A 20,520-nucleotide genomic window follows, 5' to 3' on the forward strand; every position below is an offset into this window, starting at 1 on the left:
CAAGTCTCCGGGGCTGCACTGTGGAAGCAGTCAGGGAAAGTCAGTTCTACTTCCAAAAAAGATTATGAATTTATATAAAGCATTTTATCAATTCCATGATGCAACCTGTAGTATGACATTACAGATTTACGTTTGCAAATATGCAGCAACAACTGCTTTAAAGCTGACCCAGGCAAACTCTCCTGTTAGAGAGCCGTCACCCCCATCTGCATCCCCCCAGTTTAGTCAGCTCCCTCGTGCAAGCGTTAGCACTTTGCAGTGCCATCAGAGAACTGATCTGGCTGAAGACTATGCTGAACTTGTCCATAATCTATAAAGAATGAAGTTGCTCTCAAGTCAGCTTGGTTCCCCAATACGGCTCGTTGTACCAATGGTGGGGAAGTGATAGGCATACTACTACAGGTGTAAAAGCTGATGCAAAAGCAAGTGGTAGAAGCAGTCAGCTGGAGAGCAAGAGGGGTCAGCCTGCCCCTCCTCCCTGCAGCAGCATGCACTTCGCTCGCTGGGGCCACTGCAGAACCACAGCCTGAAGGAGCAAAGTGGTGGGGAGGGAACGCCCTCCGGCAGCATTGCGATTGCCTTTGTATCAGCAAACAGCCTCCATTTTGAGGAGCTGGAGGTGTTCAGGGCAGCCTGGAGCGGCCAAACATCAGCTTCCAATGACCAGGAATTAAAAAAAAAAAAAGGCAGATTTGTATTAGCACATTCCAACACAAGGTATTGTTAATGCCTGCAGCATTCCCCCCGTCCATCCCATGCTGCTTCTGTGTATAGTGAGTATTTATCCTTCAGGTCCACCTCGCCAGCAACCTGGGCATTGAGCACCTCCTCCCACCCCACGCCGGAGGAAGAGGGAGAGGGCTGCACACAGAGCTATGGCCCAAGTGCAGGATTTTGGCAGCAAGACCAATCCTCACAGCACGCCAAGTCAGAAACTCGAAGTCTCTCAACTTTTACTAAATTGCAAGTTATGGGCCCTTGATTTCTTTTTAATATATTGATCTGCACTCCCCTCCCCCACCCCTCATTTTTCTGCAGGGGAAAGGCACAGACTGTAAAACAGTACACAGGTTTTAAAACAGGGATGTCTTTGGCATTAGGAAGTCATTTCAGCCAGGAAAATCCACACCTCAAGGGCAGTCTGAAGACAAAGCTAGTTTATTTACAAGCATGTTTGGACTCAGGGGGCTCCACAGCTCTTTGCGTTAAGACAAAATCCAGCTAGCGTACATGTCAGTTTATGCCAGCACTTAAAATCCCATCAGTATAGGCACAGTTTAGCAGGCACAGCCTACTCTAGTTTGTGACCTCTTTCAGGTCTGCTGAGAATCAACAGATGTCAGGCCACTAATTTTTATTAAATCAGTGAACAAAACTGAAATTTACCCCTTCAAGTCTGGAAGACAGAGAGTCAGTTACTGAATTCACTTTTTGCAAGTCCATTTCCCTATTCAATCCAAAGGAAACACATTTTAAAAGCATTCCTTACGTTTTAGGCCAGGCCTAAGCTACCCATTCTACAACATATTCTGCAACATGTATCGGGAAAGAGAGACTGCCCTTTTAACACATCCTAGACACACGCTTCAGAATCTTTGTTCCCCAACACAAGCCAAAGCAGCCTCAGAGCGGGGTTAGAGTATACATCTCTGCACAGAATCACAAGCCAATCTTCAGCAACACGTGGTTTAATGAAAACTAAGGCTCTTGCAAGCTGACCAGGTTAATTTCTGCATCTTGTGCGTGAATATGTAGGACAGCCCTGTGTGGCTGGTTCAACATGCCAAATGTAAGGATGTTAAAAAGCCAAATAATTGTTATCTGAAGCTCAGTGCACGTGCCCAGTTCAGTGCAAACATCCATTTTGCTCTGCCTCCCCACACAAAAGCCAGGAAAGTGGATTCCAAAGTTCAAGCACTGTTACTACAGAGGAAATGCTGAAATGAAACCCAGAGTCACACTCTAGCAGGGCTTCCACAAAATTTAACGGACACCTCTCACATCAGTAACATGCAAACTATTTAGGCTGCATCTCCTAAGCCTACATATTTATTTTGTCCTTATGATGCTGAAATAACACAATGAACAACAGAATAGAGCCCACGCATCTATTCACTGCGATATAAGTATATTAAAAATGAAATGGCTAATAAGCTCTTGAACAGATAAAGGTAGCAGTAACCATTAAAACATGGGTTAACATGAGCTCTTACAAGAGCTATTTCTTCTGCTGCTAATTTTTTCTCCTCTGTTCCCTACAGTTCATTATAATACACATTATCCAGGGTGGGGGGTGGTAAAGGGACTGCTAACCAAAAGCTAGCACCTCCAGCCACACACACACAGGTTGCGATGCAAATGCATGAGAACATGCTGATGTTTTAAGACAGTCTCCTCCTATTTTGTGCGTAACAAGATACTGTCACAAGGGCAAAACCATTTCAACTATAGCTAAATTTCATGAACAGGATCAGGTTGCATTGCTCCCCCCAAGCTGTTAAACCTTTAAAAAACAGAACCACCACCCCACAAGTTTACAACCCCATTCTTGACTGGCATAGATTGTCATTGTTCCAGCCTTCATCCTGCATTTTAAAAAACATCAGAAACTCCCCCCCCCCCCCCCCCCCCAAAATAGGAACTACACTGTCCTTTTATCTGCCCCGCATAATTACTCTTTCCTTGACAGTCACCATCTTTTGCACCACAATCCCCACAAAACACCAAGCACTGCTCAGACCCAGAATCAGTTTTTAATGCCGTCCCTTTTAATGTGAATACAAAAGCCCAGTCTGCTGTCAGTCCAAGCATTTTTATGGAGTTGCAAACCTCCAAATTCCACCCAGAGCAACACTATCCTCTTTGAAAGGTTTCCCAATGGCTGTCTCAAAGCAAGAGCCCATAAAAGAGTTTATTTCATCAAACTCGAAGTTGTACAAGGGGAAACACTCCTGTGAACACCACCATATTTAACTCGTTAGCCTGTTCAAATGTTTTGGATTTTGACCATTTCAGGGAGGGAGGGAAAAGAAGGCATTTACCAGCCCTAGCCATGATTGATTTAAAAAGTTTAGGGAAACAGGCAGAAGCAAGTGCAGTGCTTCCTTTCAAATTTGAAAAGAAACATATCTTGTTGTTGGCCCTCCGGTCACATTCTGTGCTGTTTTTCCTTAGGACCATCTAAACAAGACAGATGTAGCCAGTATCCAGGCAGCAGCTGAAGCCTGAGCACTAGAAATGCACTCTGGGGTGGGGGATGGAAGGGAAAAGAGGGAGAAGAGGAGGAGGAAGCCATTTGGCTATAAAAAGGATCTTTCTTTCCTGTTGAAATGCAATGGTAAAGTGTGTCAAAATGGCTTAAGGGTGGGGAGGTCAAACATGTTTTGAGATGTTAAAAACTCTTAAGCTTTGTCAAAGAGACTGAAAAAAAATCTTAAGGTAGTGTTTTGTTCTTCCATTTAAAATACTTAACCATCATAATAGCTGCAAGCAATTTTGAAATTTCCATTATCTGTTCACTTTTATCACAAATTAGCCAGAACTATTCAGTTAAAACATTTTATCTTAATAAATCTTGCCACTACAAAAACACTTCTGAAAATTAGTTTTCCAGTAATTTTCAGATGCACTGTATTTGCCAATTCTTCCTCCCTCCAGCAAGTCTCCATTTTAAAAATCAGTCACTACTGCTCATACAGTACGACTGACTCCACAGTAATAAGGATGCTGGAAAATAGACACTAAGCAGCAGTTTTATTAGTGATGGTGCATCAGCACAATGCAACTTTAACCTGTGCCATCAAAACTAAACACGACGTGGGGGGGGGTGGGGGGTGGTGGTGGTGATTGAACAAAAGCATTTTAGAAACCACTGGGACTGTCATATTACTTGCCATTTAAATCCAAGAATGGTATTTCAGAGCTTTTCTATACCTTACCATTGTACACAGCTAGACAACTAGTGGTGCTTACAAAAAGTCAAGATGCGAGCGAAGGCTTAGTAAAGCTTATGTAGTATCTTTCATCCTTTCTTATTTCCTCACTCCAAAATCCGCAAAAAAAAGGAAGCATATAGCTTGCACAGTAAAACCTTATTTACTATGGCTACAGTATGTCATTAAGCAACACCAGCTTATTTGCCAGCTTGTACTGCTGTAACACAAAAGTCTAAGTCCTCTGTTGGTTTTTTTTAACTCAATATAAAGAATTTAGTAATATTAAGAGCCACTGGAGCAAAAACTCCCACCCCACCATCATCCCACCCAAGGAGGGAAACCAGGCTCATCTGTGCTCTCTTTAGCAAGCCACTCAGGTTCTGCTCTATGAAGTTGAACAGCTCCCCACAAGAGACTCCAAACCATCATCCCAGAAGTTAGACTCCAAAGTTCATTCACAGAAAACTGGATTTACACCTGCCTCATCTTTGAGAGGTGCATACAATGGGGATATACAAGACAGCAAAGCCGCTTCTCCACCATGACCTCCCAGCCCCACGCTTGAAGGGGCTGGGATAGAGGGTGTAGGGAAGAGCCTACCTTTAGTAAAGGGGTTTGAGCTGCAACTTCTGAACAGATGATGGAAACCTGGACCCTCTACCTCCATCATGGAGCTTAAGTTACACATCTAGAAATTAATTTGCTGCTAATATAGAAGTCAGGATGTTGTTAGCATCCTGACAATCCCACTCAACCACTGAAGTCCTCTCATGTTCCCTAAGCACCTTGTCTCTGTCTCAAGTTTCTTTATTCCACTAAAACTTGCTGCTTGGGGTAGGGATCATGCTAAATGGTATTACAGCCCTTTTGTGATATGGATGTTGCTGCTTTGCACCAGAATTATTCTAAAGGAAAAATCCTCTGAGGGAGAAGTGTCAGGTCCAACTTCTCTCACACAGGCAGGTTTTAAGGAGGAAGCCTTCCCAGAACCCTTGGATTGGCTTGTTAGAGTAAGAGCCAGCATCGGGGGTGTTCTTCAAGGCTGGTTTCGTATTTGGCAAGTTGGACTGGGCTAAAGAAGTCACCCTTCTCTATGCATTGTCAGGAGTAAGGTTCACCGCACAACCAGACAAATGGCCAGTGCAACACTGGGTGCTTATAGGAAAAGACAAGGCTGCTTACAGCAAGAAAAGGCATTTGGATAGAAGCATAACTGCCCTCTCAACTGGGAAGTATTCCCCAAATTAAGGGTTAATTATTACAACCCCACACAATATAGGAAATACTGAAACTGCAGTATTTTAAACAATTCCTCAAGCCAGCTTCACCAAAACTGCCATCAGAAACGTGGTCAGAATCTAACATAACCTTCTTTCCCCAACTCCATAGAATTCAGGATTTGATCAGCATTGTTTATTCGAATTTGGTCAAAACTCAGATCAGTAGGAAATATTATATCAATCCCTTTTTAGGGCATAAAGGCTGAATCCCCTTGTGCCAGATACTACTTTCAGATGCTGGCATTGTCTGCTAATCTAGCAAGGACAGAAGCCCAACTTAGCCTAGTATATTTTTACAGGAGGTAATACAGAGAGATGGGTCAGAAAGTTGATTGTCACTGAACCAAGCAGTACCCTCTCTTCCTTTTGTTCCAGGGTAGAATCAGTAAATTGTTACAGTTGCCATACAAAATTGCAAGTCGTTTCACCACACCATCACCTGATTATTCAGAAAAACACCACAAGAAACTAGAAAAAGTATTCTTAAAAAAGCCAGAACAACAAATAGCCAAGAGGTGGCAGTGTTTCTATCTGGTAAACAAGAAACATACCGATGTTTATAGCATTCTAGTAGGCTAGGAAGTCCAGTGGCATCCTGCAAGAGACACAGGTTTTAAAATGCTCCTTTCTCCCTTTCAGCTGCAGCCCAGTTAAACGGAATAGCCTCTTCAGGTGCTACATCCAGCTGTTATTTAAAGCAACTGCTTTAAGTAGTAGTAGTATACTACTACAAACATCCAGATTAATAGTAATTGGATGCTTCTAGACAAGAAGGCAGCAATATTTTAGTGGTTTAGTAGGCTCCAACAAAGGTAAGCATTATAAGAGATGGTCTGTGCAGTTTTTTTAACCTGACAAAGAAGTCTCAGCTTTAAAATAAAGATTTTAGTTTTTTTTCAATTTGACTTATGATTTACAAAACAGGAAGAGTAACTGTATAAACCAGTACTTAAATTTCACTTGGCATTTAAGCTAGCCTAAGGAAATCCCAAGACTGCCTCACCTCTGAATTTTTAACATGGTTATTGAACACTGGAAGATGAAGTTTCAGTTCACATGTTCAGTGCAAAGGTCACAAGCTCTGCAAGACCATGATCAGAAACATTCCAGGGCAGTGTTGCTTAATTCATGGCAACAGCTTTATTTAACAAAAGCACTCAAGGAATGGTTTCCCTCCGTAACTCCATATGGGATCAAACATGAAACGAGTCAGTCAGCTTACTCCAAGAAGTGGCTTCTTTGACCACATGAGAGCTGGGTGTTTTGAGAATTTGTTTTGGCTGGTTTTGTTTTGTTTGTTTAAACTTTAATTTATAAAGATCTTTCATTCTGAAAACATTTCTACCTAGTCGTAGCAGAAAAAGAGCCATGGCATACGTATTTGGCAGGAATGTCTCCCCTGCTTAGATAAAAACAAGATACATGAAATGGGGAAAAAACAACCCACATACCACGATGTTCTGACTCTCACTGATTTAGGCAGTATCTTTCAACAACAGCCATTTGTTCCTAGTGAACTGCTGGCAGCAGTCTGCCTGGGTCAGACAGGGGTGTCTGAAGAGTAGTTTCCTTTCTTAGATCACAAGTATAGTAATCGGTATCTTTTCACATCATGCTGCTCAAAAATGTGCTGCTTCATTAGAATATGTGCATACAAGAAAAAGTTCCTAGATTCACAGCTGAGGATGTCACCTTGAATTATTTCCCTCTACTCCTCTCCTTAGAGCAACAGACTATATAGCTGTCCGTCAAAGTATCTCTGCCACAGAAGCCAAATGGAAAACTGCCAATCTATTTCCAAAATGAGAATCCCCTAATACAGGTGGCAACTATGTCTTTACACATACCTTCAGAAAACTCATCCCAGCAAGCTTTGTAGTAAAACTAAGCCACAACTTAGAATGACATGATTGTTCTCAAAAACAAGGAATAAACCAAACTGTCAGTCACCCAAGAACAGACAACTGGAAAAAGGTTATAAGAATATATTTGTTATCATGAGTAGTTCAGCAGATGGCCATCCCAAGGTAAGCCATATCCAAATGCACTTGAATTCTGCAAGGAGAACACTGTTCTTTCATATGCTGACAAATACCTCGAAGAGTAAACAAGATTGACAGCATACCACTTCAGTAAGTCTCTCATCTGCTGAAAGCATATTTGGTTAGCACACAGTGATCTCAGCTGGGAGGTATCACTGTTCTATTTTTTATTTTGGTGTTTGTTTTAACAAGCAACATTTCCTCTTTCCAATCTATCCCCTAGCTTATGAGAAGTGTTTCCTTTTTGTGTCCTCCTTGGATGGCATTAAGATGAATTTAAACCTCAAACAATAAAGACTGATGGAAATACAGTCTTCTCCTCCAGCCAAAATATTGTTTCATGCATTATATGGTGTTTTCAGTTGAGACTAGGGGTTTTTTTCTGTTGCTCATTAGAAAACTAATGTTTAAGAACAAGACAGGACATCAAGGCTTCCACATTAGAATTTTAGATATAAATTTAAATGGCAGGACACCTTGTGGACCAGTTAACATAGAACTATACACTATACCACTTCCCATATTTTTTCTGAAATAGCTGTATTGAACATCGGTGAAGACAAAACAGCAGTTCTGACAGAATACTGGTTCAATACATTACTCCTTGATTGATCAACTGTCAAGACTTATCTTTCATTTAGGAAAAAATAAGTCGGTCTTACTATGCTAGCCAAATCCTCATAAATAGTATTTTAAAATGTTTATATAGGTATACTGACAATATATAATGAAGACAAATGAACAGCAACAGAAAAGGCATTCATTGAAAGCATCCAAATTATTTAATTCCTTTTCAAAGTTTGGGTGGTTAGATTCAAGGTGGAGCTGGGGAAGGACAGGAGGTCAACAGGTTTGGATAAGAGAAGAGGAACTTCAGTACGGGTTCTTCCTTCTTCCCTACAGAGTCTTCAGCTGCAGGGTTTTGCTGCCTCCATTGTCCAACTATTTCAGCCAGCTTGGCACTGGCTTTCATCTTCTTACATGTGAGCCAGTTCACCCTGCTACTTCTTGCTAAACAACGCGTGAACGGATCAGATACAGAACACTGACTGTCTGAAAGAGGCTGAAGCAGAAGGAACATGCAGATTTAGATGACAAGGGATACCTGTGCCAAGGCTAGCATGGCAACTAGCCGGGTTGTGTAAGCCACCTTGCTTTGCCTGTGTATCAAACACTATGTCACTTCCCCTGCAATGAATGCAGCTTTCTGTGCCTGGACCCTGCTTGGGAGTCCACGCAGCTGAGGGGTTTCATCACCTTGAGCTCCTTAGCAACCCTGTTCTTTGCTGAACGGTGTAGGCTGGCATTAAGAATAGGTTTCAGAAGCAACAGCATACAGAATGAAAATGCTAACCTTCAGTTGTATTTACAAGGATGTTACTTGAAAGGCATGACTTCTGTGAGAAGCTGGTTGCCAGATGAGCCAGCTGAGCTAAGTCCTCCAAATGAAGTTTTTTGTGGCTAGATGAGCAAATCAGAAACCAATCAAAATAAAGCTAGTGAATAGTTTAACACCCTAAATTATTTCTAGAACCATACAAATTGTGGTCCTTCCTGTAGAAAAATAAGATTCAATTGCTTGCAGCATCTAATGATTGACATGAAAATGAAACCATGAATTGAAAGAAAGGTTCAAGGTGATTTTTCTGTTCCAGTTTGTAAAAGCAAGCTTCATGTTAACACCTGCACTTTTACATTGAGAGTAGAAATGGGAGAACCTTAATTTAGAGAGTTTTTTGTCATTGTTGCCCAGAGACCAAGATAGGAACACTAGTAAAAACTGGCAGTAATCACATACTAGAATTCACTTCACTGACTCAGAGGCATAGGAAGAATAATGGAAGAACTGACAAGGTGTTCAGGTGAAAGAAGGCCTTTGGATTTAATCCAAGCCAGAGTGTATAGTAATGCCACTACAAGCTTAAGTGGCCAAAGAACCAACTACTCCAGTCTTTGCAAAGACATGCTGACCATACTTATATCCAGCCAATGCCGAAGGCTCATGCAAGGGGAAGTGAATGTACATGCCATGTTAATTTTAATTGCAGTGCTTCAGAATTTCCAGCCGAATTTCTCTAGCAGTTCTCCAGGAGGCCATTTTCCTAGATAATACTTTTTAATTGTAACTAGCAGCATCACATGCAATCAAAGCATACAATTGCTCCCTGAAAATATTATTTCAAGAGTAAGCCACTGTGAATGGAAGCCCCACCACCACCACCCCTTCAGGCTCACATGACACTGCCTTAGAGGATTTCCACTTGGGTTTGGTACCAAAGTTAGGCTGGCTTGACACAGCTGCTACTGTTTAGAGAGTAACAGTTCAGAGGTGCTTCCCAAGTTACTTTTTGTTAAGATGCAAAGATGGGACAACACCACCTTTGCCAGAAAGGCAATATCATGAAGATAAAATCATGCTCGTTTTGACAAGTCAATCATCTAAAACTTAGGCCATCAAGTACATCAGATTTGCATGCATATGTATGCAGCCTGTCATTGTGAAGAGTACCTCTCCAGAGCAGCTAGACGTTTGGAGCAGACAGCCCTCCAGCAGCACACCAGCTCAAGACCCTCCAAGGCTTGCTTCCACTCACACCAGCCTGCTTAGACTGCCCACTAACGTCCATGCTAACCACCATACAGTGTAACTCAAGTAAAGGCGCCATGCTTCAGCAACAGAAAGCTCAAGGCTCGTACACTGGTTCTCTCTGCTCTAGTAGTAACAGGTTCAGAGTCCTTGAAAAAAAATAAGTAATGCTAGAAAAGAGAGTGTGCTACCACGGAATGGTACTGTCTGTTAAAATATATGTTGTCTAGAATGGAGAAAGCAGACAATATTTTCACTCCAAGGAAGGGCAATGCTGTTACCTTTTGGGACACTGTCACAGCCACCATTTATAACCCCAATCTAATTCCTAATTCTCATTTTATCAGTAATCATCTTATCTTACATAATGGGGGGGGGGGGGGGCGGCAGGCACGGGGTGAGTATTACATCCACCCCCTCACAATTGTGTTAAGCACAAGAGGGGACAAACAAGAAGAGTTATTACATCTTTCCCCTATTACCATTTTATTAAGTACAAGAGCATCACTGGGAAGAATGGGACCTCAGTGTTTATAATTCTTTTGTGCTTCACCCTCTTTAATTCTCTAATGTTTTGTTATTAGTTTGATGGTTGTTTCTTTCAGGGTAGAATCCACTCCAGACCACTGTCTAACATTTCCAGTTCCAAATTTTGTTTTTACTTCTTCACAAACTGGCCCTCTTCCCAAAATATTTGCCCATCCATTTAAAAGCCTTTACCAGAAGCTGACACCAAATGCATTGTGTTGGGACACCATTGTGATATTACAGCTGCTTCTACAGTAACTTGGAGAGGGAGTTATATTTGCCATTTGTTCAGTCAATTCAATATGACAATTGATAATTCAGTTATCTGCACAATAGTTTCTATGACTTGCAAACACTTCAACGGCAGAGTCACAATTTTAATTTTCCCCTACAAATAACCATTGTTCTCTGGAGGGAGATGGTTCTCACAACTTTAGCTGGCTTGCTTATCAGTCATCAATTAAAGAAAATCTGGTTTCCAATTTGCTCATCTAGTCAAAAAAACCTGTGTTTAGGACACACTCAGCCAGCTCGTTTGGCAACCAGTTTCTTACAGAGAAGTCATGCCTTTCTCAAGTAACATCCTTGTATGGATCAAGTATTCTTGAAATTTGAGTGACTTTGTCTAGCAGGCTGCAGACCCCCTTCACGCTCCAACTTCAATGTATTAAATCTCCAGCGCCTTTGGGCACACCGTATATAGCAGTGGGGGCGGGGTGTGCTGCAGGGGGGTGAAATTTAACTCTTTACCAGCATGGCTTCTAAGGAAAAAGGCGACTTGGAAGCATGATCATAGAATCGGATTCTTTCCATTCTCTAACAAGATTTTCCTCAAAGTAACAGGCTCGCTCTGCCTTCCATATACATACACTTAAAAATCTTAGAAATACAGAGCTGACTTTCAAACCACTGACAGACACAGCAACAGCAAGCCCCTAGAAGCTACTTGATCATTATCTCTCACACTCTCAATCACCTGATGTGGTATTACTCAATGTTACAGAAGATCAGGAATAGTAACCTTGTCAGATGACAGGGACCAGTACCGACCAGTTCACTGGCAACTCACAGACCACAGCCCCCACACAAGGCAGCAGCACTCTCTAGTCCCTTGATGCAGGACTAGGTTGGATCGCAAAGCTTAAAAAGGCACCTATAATGCAGACAGCTTTCAAGCTTGCACCAAATCTTGCACCAAAGATTTAAGCTAAGGGATTTTTATATTGTACACCTGACAGCATGAATGGCATGAGCAGCAAGAACCACTGAAGTGAAGGGGGAGGGAAAGGAGAGGATTTGAAGTTCAATAGTGACATTTCCCCCCTAAATAATAGTTTGTCTTTTGTTAACCAAGAGCAGCCGAACAAAAGGCTGTATAAAATTAGCCTTCTAGCATATGCCTGCCACTCTGGACAGCAAGTACCTAAACATGCAAGCAGAACCTGCAAAACCCAAGGCAACATGGGACAAGGGGAAGAGAGCACAACAAGCTCTAACATTTCAGCGGGATACTCGGATGTAGTTTGGATTTCTGGATCTCAGGTCCCTGCCAGCCTTTTAATTCAGCCAAACACAGCATTTGGTATTTCTGTACCTTTACTACACCTTAACTAGGGAAATAAAATATTTCCAGTAGGTAAGTTTATAACAACACTGACTATCCTCAAAATGTATGGGGTGGGCATGTAATACAAGCAAGCAACTAGAAAAGATAAAGTTTCGCAAACTTGACAAAATACCTTTAAATACTTTTTATGCATGGAGACCAACATTAAAGGGAAAGTGATGCAACGCAAGTTTAGCTATTACCTATTACCGTTAGCTCACTAAAGGGCCCTTATTCTACCCCAAAACACTGAGATCCATGGGCAGGCAGTCACTATTTTGACAGTCTTGGAAAGTACTGGTACTGAGAGCAGCCTTAGTCATTACTTGTCTGATCTTAGTAAAATTATACCATAGTAACAAACAGGACCCTGTAAGACATAACTACCAAGGTAAGAAGACAACAGCTGCCTTTGGCTGGATTAATCTGTCCATTTCAGAAATAAAGTTTGAGATATTTCACAGTTCCTTGTTCAGTAGGGACCACTTCCACTATAGCACTGAAGACATAGCTCACAGTCCCCTAAATTTTAAAATATTTATAACTCTGAAAAGTGACTTGCACCCACTGCTAGTGAGACAAGTTTAGAGATTGCCTCAAGTTGCCTACCTACTGGCTGAAAGGTAAGCCATTTCCTCCCCAAGTCTTCACTAGTGCAGAGAAACATAGCACAAGGTATGCAGAATAATAAAACAATAAGCTTCTCATTTAAAGTTTCCAGTTCAAGTCTTAAGTCACTTCACAAATATTTCACCTACATGTGTAGGAAAACTGCTGATCAGACATCATCCTATCCAACAAGCTCACCACCTGAGGTTTTAGAAATGCATGTTATACACTCAAGTGAAATAGCAGGAATGGAGCTCTTATTTCTTACAGCTGAACATGTAACCATGAATTAATTCTTGTGAGGAAGTGTCAGTATTGCATACATATCCAAGAAGCAGCACAGTAGGACAACATAGAACGTGTATTTGTGAGCCTCATCTGTGGCCGAGTTTTACACCAGCTAAAAAAAGCTGGTCAGCATTTTTAGTTCCTCAACTATAGGCTTCATAGTTGAAAAATGTGCTGTTTTGTTGAGGGTTGATAAAGAAGAGGAAAGTAGCAGCTTAGAGTCAAAAGAACTTTAGGAAAGAAGTACTACTCCTGTATTAGCTACATACAAATTTCTCTTCCTTAAGATGGGAGGGGGAAGGGGAAAGAGGGAGAGAGAAAATTGTCCAAAATGATACTACATAGTAAAGCTTTTGAAATAAAGTTTAAAAACAGCAGACAGTATTGCTCCAATTCTTTTGCATGTTTTTGTTCTATCCTGTGACTTTCAGAATTTATTTGGATGCACAAGCATAATTTGTTAGGTAAGAGGACCAAACCCATCCCACCCACAGAGCCCTTCCACAAGCACAGCCAGGGAAGGCAGAAAACAACCCGTGGAAGTTGCTGCAGCTAAGCCCATGAGAACAGCTAAAACAAGGACATATGTTTAATATATTTTAGGATCAGGGACATCCATTCATTACATTAGCCAATACTCACATTGCCAAGCAACAGTCCCATTCCCATCCAGTATTTCTACACTTTTAATTAAGACTTGGAATGATAGGGTAACAGCAGCACTAAAAATTATGTACTACATAATTATGAACCATGGTTATATTTTTAACTGCTCTATTGATAGTGGATTACAGCTAAAGACAATAAACCCCTTCTGTGAAATCTTATCTGTGGTAACATTAGTCTTAACATTTGGTGCATTGTTCGTACAGCTTAAGATCTGTGCTCTCAACACATCATGATTCTTTGTCTGATGGAAAGACACCAACAGCTTTGCAGGAAGGAAGGGAGTATGGGAGGAGAACTAGGAAGGGACAGGGTCAAGTCAGTATCGAGAGAGGAATGATACCTTCTTAGCTTTAAAACAGAGGAACTAGGTAGTTTTCCTCTAAGGAAGCATGATATAGCAAGCATGTTCACGTGCTCTGAAGGTTTAGCTGAAAGCAGAAACTCCTACACAAGATGCAAGATTTCATCACTTAAACTGAAGCAAAAATTCAGTCAGACCCTCTCTCCAGCTTACGAGATACACTTCAAGGCATCGGTTTTAGCAAAACCGAAGCTTAAGGAAATTAAGTTCAGTATACAGTAGACTAGTTTCATGCTTATTTCATGGAGATTGCATGCAGATCTCTAGTCCTATCTATCTTCTCAAGAAAGTTGTCTAACCTCACAGGTCTATGCTGCAGCCTGCAAGTTTCTCCTGTATTGATACCCTTGTTTTTTTCAAAGATTTCTCAAAGTAAAAACAATTCATTACAGTTGCTTGAGCAGACAAGGCATTTCAGTTTCTTCCAGTTTTTACTCACTGAAAACTATCTGAAGTCACATTTGATTAGGACAGTAGCATAATGATATCGGATTATTACCAGGGGGGAAAAAAAGCATACAACTGTGCTGTATTTACCCTAAAATGTTGAGAGTATTTCAACATTAGTCGGGGCAAAGCAGGGGAAGGAAAGGACATCTAGATTCTGTCCAGTATGGTATTAAAGCTAGTTTTAAGCCCGGCAAAGCTTTTATTCTCTTATAAAAAATAAGCAGTTAAATAAAGTACTTTTATGTATAGGGAAGAGCCAGGAGCTGAAAGTATGCTGGGGAAGGGACAACTAAAAGGAAAGTAAGGCACAGTAAATCAAGAGGTAACCTGTTTAGCACCAGATATCTTAACATTATTTGTAAACAAAAAAAAGAAGTGTGAAATTAAGAGATTATTAAAACCCTTCATCATTCTAAAGATGTTAAATCCACATTACACAGACCACATATGAACAAAATAACTTGCTGCCCTGCTTTCTTCACCAGGAAAAAACTGAAAAGACACAGGTGTCAGTAACTGAATCCAAAGTACTGTCTTCAGATTGGGCATCTGCATGCATGTTTGCTATAAAAGAAAAGACACAGAAAGTACGATAAAATGGAGGGTGGATGCATCAGTATAAAGCAGCATGTGCAGTTTCTTACATATACTGCAAGTATGGATTTCTCTAGCTCATGTGCACATTCTCCTCTAAAGCTGAAGCTATAGCAGCCACAATAGCAGCAGCAAAATGAAGTACACATACTAAGACCACTGCCTCCAGGATGCACTCCGAAAAAGTTTTAATCATTGTAATCATTGTGTTAGGAGGGAAAAACCCTAACCACTCGTTAGAAAAAGTAATGGCAAGAACCTGCATCACATACTGCATATGTGCATATTCATATAAATAGCCCTTGCACAAGAGACACAGAAAGCCATATTCCCTTTGTGTTAGCCAACTGTTCTGCTGAAACATGTGGGTGGACAGCATTTAAGAGCACCGCGGAGTAAAGCTCAGTGTTTGGCAGTGATGGCAAGCCGTGACACAAAAGAGACTATCTAACCTACCCTTCCTTCCTAGCCACACTATTCCTCCTTTTCCCTCATACTAGTTCAGTTTAGGCCAGACTCCTCTGCAGTTCAAATAAACTTTGAATAAACAAAGAAAGATTGGCTTTTGCCTTCCCAACCCCCCCAAGGAATAGTCTACTTGCTTTCCTTTCATGCATCATTGTAGTATTTGCAGACACTAGCCACCCTGAAAGCAAGTGTTCAGAGTCCCATTTTCTTTAGTGTTTGCTACTACAGTAACAGTCAATATTCTCTGCTGTCAGTGACTGTATGTACTCATAGCACACAACAGGTTACTGTTCTTTTAGACGAGTAAACAGCTCAACCGAGACTAGTTGCATTGGTTCTAGAGATACTGCTCCAGACATCCCCGTAAAGAGCAGAAGCCTGCACTCCTCTATTGAAAGGATAAGCAACTATGTTGATCTTGCCTTGCAAATGTGTATCTGTAGTCTTGTTTTGAGACTTGGAACACCTAGTAAGTAACCACCCACAATGCTACTCCCCTCCTCACTCCAGGGAGTCTCGAAGTGGGGATGGAAGAAAGGAAAATTACAGGGAACAGAATGTTTCTGGAATGGACAGTGCTTCCTTCCCAGGAAGAAGGGCGGTAAGACCAGAGAGGAATAGAACCAAGAGGTAAGAAGTGAAGCAGTGATGTTGGAAGGACAGGATTATCAGGCTCTATGCAAGGAGGCAAAAAATAAGGTAGCCAGCTGCTTTGGCCCAGAAAAGCCTCAGGAACAGGGTCAGTCAAACGCCTTACTAACTGATCTCAAACAAGGTGAGGAAGATACATCCTGGAGAAGGAGAACTCCACATCTGAAAGAACTCCTAGCAGCTTACAGATTGTGATCTACCTGTGCTCAAACTTACACGCATGACATTATTCTGAGGGAATATCCTGCTCCGTCACCAGCTTTTCCCACTTACACACTGAGCAGAACCAAAGTTTATAACTAATATTAAAGTTTCAAGCTACCATTCCTGCTATGTGTTTTAGGTTTGTTTTTACACTATTAGACAACCAAAGTCCTCAGTGCATCATTTAAGTACTCTCTTGGAAGGCTGCCTTTCTATTATTGTTCCTTTTATGAGGCTGTAAATAGCATTCTTAGAATTAAACAAGCAATAACCCTCCAGCTTTGCAGCCACCCTTTCTCAAAAAAATTGTACACCTTGCCCACATTTTCAGCCGAAGTGAGAAAGATTTACAGTATAAACTGTTCCAAACAGTCAGTCTCCCCCCCCCCCCAAAGGTCTCCCCTTGAGTGAATAATAAATACTTGCAAATACTCATCAGGCACACCCACATTAAGGAACCACCAAAACTCACTAATCAAGAACAGTAGTAGATCATTAATTTGCAGAATAAAAGCCTTTCTCAACAGGAGCTGGAGGCTTGAAAACGCTCACTTGTTTTAAAACAATTCCTAGGTCTACAGGACACACAAGGACACCCAAAACCAATCCTAAGACACACACAATCTTTTCAAAGCAGTGTCGAAAATAAAATCAGTTATAAAATTAGTTATGTAAAATAAATTAACGGGGTTTTTTGGGTTTGTTTTTTACAAGCTACTTCTAAAAAAGCTGTACAGCCTACAAAATACCTCGAAGCTCCTGTCCCAGCTACTCTTCACCAAATGGTGGAAAATAAATCTGTTTTAGAAGTTGGATGCTCTACGCTGTGGCCAAAAGCTCTCCATTGTTTCATTTGACACACAGAATTTTGTCATACTGAGAACACAAGAACTAGACAGCTTTTTAGCCCATACTGCAAGTCCAAAGTTATACTCCAGAATGAATGCAGAAACATGGGGGGGGGGGGGGGGGGTAAGCATATTAAGAACACCGTGTTTCATTTCATTCTGGCATTCAGTATTATATATGTTCTTTGGGAAGCCCACTAGCAGGAAGATACCACAAAAAGGTGCAAGCAGCCCAACTGCCATAAGGTTGCTGGGTTGGGGTTTTTTGGTTGGTTGGGTTTTGGTTTTTTTTTCGTTTCGATTTGGATTTTTTTTTAAAAAAAACTTCCTGGCCCCTTAAGTACACCCCACCACTCCCAAAACGTCATTTTAATTTTTTTTTTGTTTTCCCACGAAATTCATACTCTTGTTCCCTGACACCAGCAGCTTTAGGAAACAAGAAAAGCTCTTCCAGAGCTTTCTAGAAAATTATTTCAGAGGTACAGCAGTGGGATAGGAGTAAGTGTCCTTGCAAACTGGAGACAAAGGCATCACCACATTTTGCTAGTCTAAACGCCTTCACCTATCAGTTAAGCAAGCATCCCACGAAAAGCATGGGTACTCTCCCTGTTCTCAGGCACGTTTTTCCCCTGAAGCTGCTTGTTGTGCTGTCCGATTTCATACTGGGAGGAAACCACCTCCAACACTGAAGTTACTGGAAAATTCCAGCAAAATCCCCCGCGTTGACCCCCAGAGCAGAAGGGGGGGACAGCAGACCGCCATTTTCCAGTTTCAGATGGAAATCAAGTTTCAAACTATCACAGCAAGAAACTATGTCCCAATGAAACTCAAGACACCTTCAAGCACGTTTTGAAGAAGCCGCAGCCTCTGTGAAACAACGCTTAGGATCATCAGAAACAAAATCTTGCAAGCAAAGCGTTGTAAGCAAAACACACATAAAACGAGTTCTCGTTTTTGCATCCGTAAAGTTCCCGTTTGCACCAACGTTGCCCCGGAGCAGGAGATGCAGCTGCTGTGGCAAGGATGCCCATCTCTGCTAATTTCTGACTGCCTTAAAAAAAAAAAATACAGTCCTTCCCTCGTCACGGCCACCCTCCTTCCCTACGTATTCGGTTTATTTCCTCGGTATCTCACACGCCGAACGCGGCACAAAGCCGACCCCACGAAGCAGCTGAACCTCGCATCAGAAACGGCAGGGGCTTGGGGGGCTTTCCCCGCCCGCGGCCTCGCCGCCCAGGCTACGCGCCCCACATACCGACTCCCTCAGAGACCGCGGCAGCGGCTTCCCGCCGCGCACCGGCGGCCCAAGGCCCCGACGGCCGCCGCCCGCACCGAGCCGCGGGCTCCCCGCCTCACCTCCTCCTCCCGGGAGCGAGCGGCCGCCCGGGACCGCCGCCGCCTCGCCGCCCGCCCGTTGGAAGGGCGGCCCTACCCCCCACCCCCCCCCGGCGGAGCTGAGCCCACCTCCGGCCCCCGAGCCCCGCGGGGCGGCGGGACCCGGTGGGACGAAGCGCCGCGGCCGGTCGCGCCCGGCCCCTCAGGCCCGCCCGCCGCGAGGGTGCGGGGGCCCTCTGGCGCCGGCGAGGGGCGGGAGCGCGGCCGCCCCCTCCCGCGTTGCGTCGCGCCGCGCACTCGCTCACCTCGTCGTCGTGGTGCTGGCAGTAGCTGGCCCGGTCGGGGAAGACGGAGAGGATGTTGTAGGGCGAGGCGGGGTACGGCGGGCTGAGGGCGAGCGGCGCGGCGGGGCCGGCGGCGGCGGCGGGGCCGGCGGCGGCGGCGAAGCGCTCGATGAAGTGGTCCTTGGTCAGGCGCACGCGCTGGTGCGCCCGCACGCAGTTGTCGCACAGGTGCTCCTGGCAGTCGAGGCAGCGGGAGCTGGCGGCGTTGCCCTCGTCGCAGGAGCTGCAGCGGGGCTCGCCCTGCCGGCTGTGGGGCCGCCGCAGCAGGAGCGCCGCCGAGCCGCCGCCCGAGGAGGAGGAGGAGGACGTCGAGGAGGGCGCGGCCGAGGCGGCGGCGGCGGGCGAGGAGCCGGCGGCGCGGTGCGGCGGCGGCGGGCGTCCGTGGTGGCGGTTGTTGCCGCCGCCGCCCCCCCCCCGCGCCGGAGCCGGCGGCGGGGCCGGCCCCGGCGGCGCGGCCGTTCTTCTGCTCGTCGGCGGCGGCGGCCACGACCACGACGTCCAGCAGGTTGCTGAGGAGGAAGTTGGAGGAGGGCAGCGCGTCCATGCCCGAGGGCTCCGAGATCACCACCTTCTGGTCGCAGATGGGGCAGCGCAGCTTGAGCGCGTCCCCCGCGCCGGGGTGCCGCTGCGCCTCCAGGCACTGGCGGCAGAAGGCGTGCAGGCAGGGCAGGACGTGGAGCCGCCGCGGCGGGCCCCCGCAGGAGGAGCCGCCGCCGCCGCCCCCGGAGGAGCTGGAGGTCTGCGAGGAGGACGAGGAGGTGGAGGAGTTGGAGGAGAGGGGAGCCGGCGAGCCGCACATCTCCTTGCACAGCGGGCAGATCTGGAAGTCGGACTCGGGAAACGAAGCCATTTGCGATGGGCCCGGCTCCCCGATGGGGGGGTGAAAACGCGCCTCCCCTCCCTCACAGAACAGAAGCGTGGGCGGAAAAAAAAAAAAGACGGGGGGCGTCTGTAAAGGCGTGGGGAGAAGAAGGTAGTTCTGCAAGCGGCTTACGAGCAAGCTGGCATCGATCAGTCGTTTTGCCAAGTGGGATCGATTGGCCGGTTTTGCAAATACGGTGTCATCGATCCGGCGTCTGCAGGGAGCTGGATCCTCGCCTCGTACCTCGCCGCTGCCGGGCTTGCTGCTGGCGAGAGGGTATTTTTGGTATCAAGGTGTAGCTGTCCCGCTCTCCCTCGGCAAATGGAGCCTCTCTTCCCTCACATGTACTCAGCCCCCGATCCCCCGTTGCATTAGACAAATTGTATCGATTCCCAGAGCGGTCAATACCTCACACAGTCTTCTCATTTCCCCCTTGGGTCAGCAGTTTGACAACGTGGTTTGGTTACTTGTCTTCCTAAACAGAAAGTGCATGGGCGCCGACCGCCCGATCCCCGCCGCGTCCAGCGGGGACCGGACCTCTGTCCGCCGGGGCTCGGCTCCGGTTCCCACGGCCGCAGGACGGGGTCGGGGCGGCAGTGCAAGTCCCTCCGGCTGGGCGGGGAGGACGCGGGTGAGGGGCTGCAGGGGCTTAACTCAAGTTTCGCGCTTTCTTCTTGGGGCGTGGGGTTTTTTCCTCTTTTCCTTTAAACCTGTGCTTGTCGGGGGGGAAGGGGAAATTTCGTTTCAGTTCCCCCCTCCACTTTTGCAATCCAGAGCAGCTCTAGGAGAGAGAGAGGCACTGAAACACAGTGGCCAGGCAGACTTCTCCGGCTCCAGTCCTCCCCCGCCGACGCCTGCT

General features: G+C 44.7%; 1 protein-coding gene across 1 annotated transcript in view; it reads right to left on the reverse strand.

Moving 5' to 3' along the window:
• Positions 1 to 19,730, reverse strand: part of TRIM71 (tripartite motif containing 71) — a 61,144-nt gene extending 41,414 nt beyond the window's left edge. Inside the window, 2 exon segments of the mRNA XM_055806168.1 lie at positions 18,761 to 19,210; positions 19,212 to 19,730. Of these exon segments, the coding sequence (XP_055662143.1) occupies positions 18,761 to 19,210; positions 19,212 to 19,649 (888 nt within the window). The 5' untranslated portion in view covers positions 19,650 to 19,730.
• Positions 19,731 to 20,520: the final 790 nt, after the last annotated feature.

The sequence above is a fragment of the Falco peregrinus genome, chromosome 5 (assembly GCF_023634155.1).
Source record: "Falco peregrinus isolate bFalPer1 chromosome 5, bFalPer1.pri, whole genome shotgun sequence".
In the NCBI taxonomy this organism is placed as follows: Eukaryota; Metazoa; Chordata; class Aves; order Falconiformes; family Falconidae; genus Falco; species Falco peregrinus.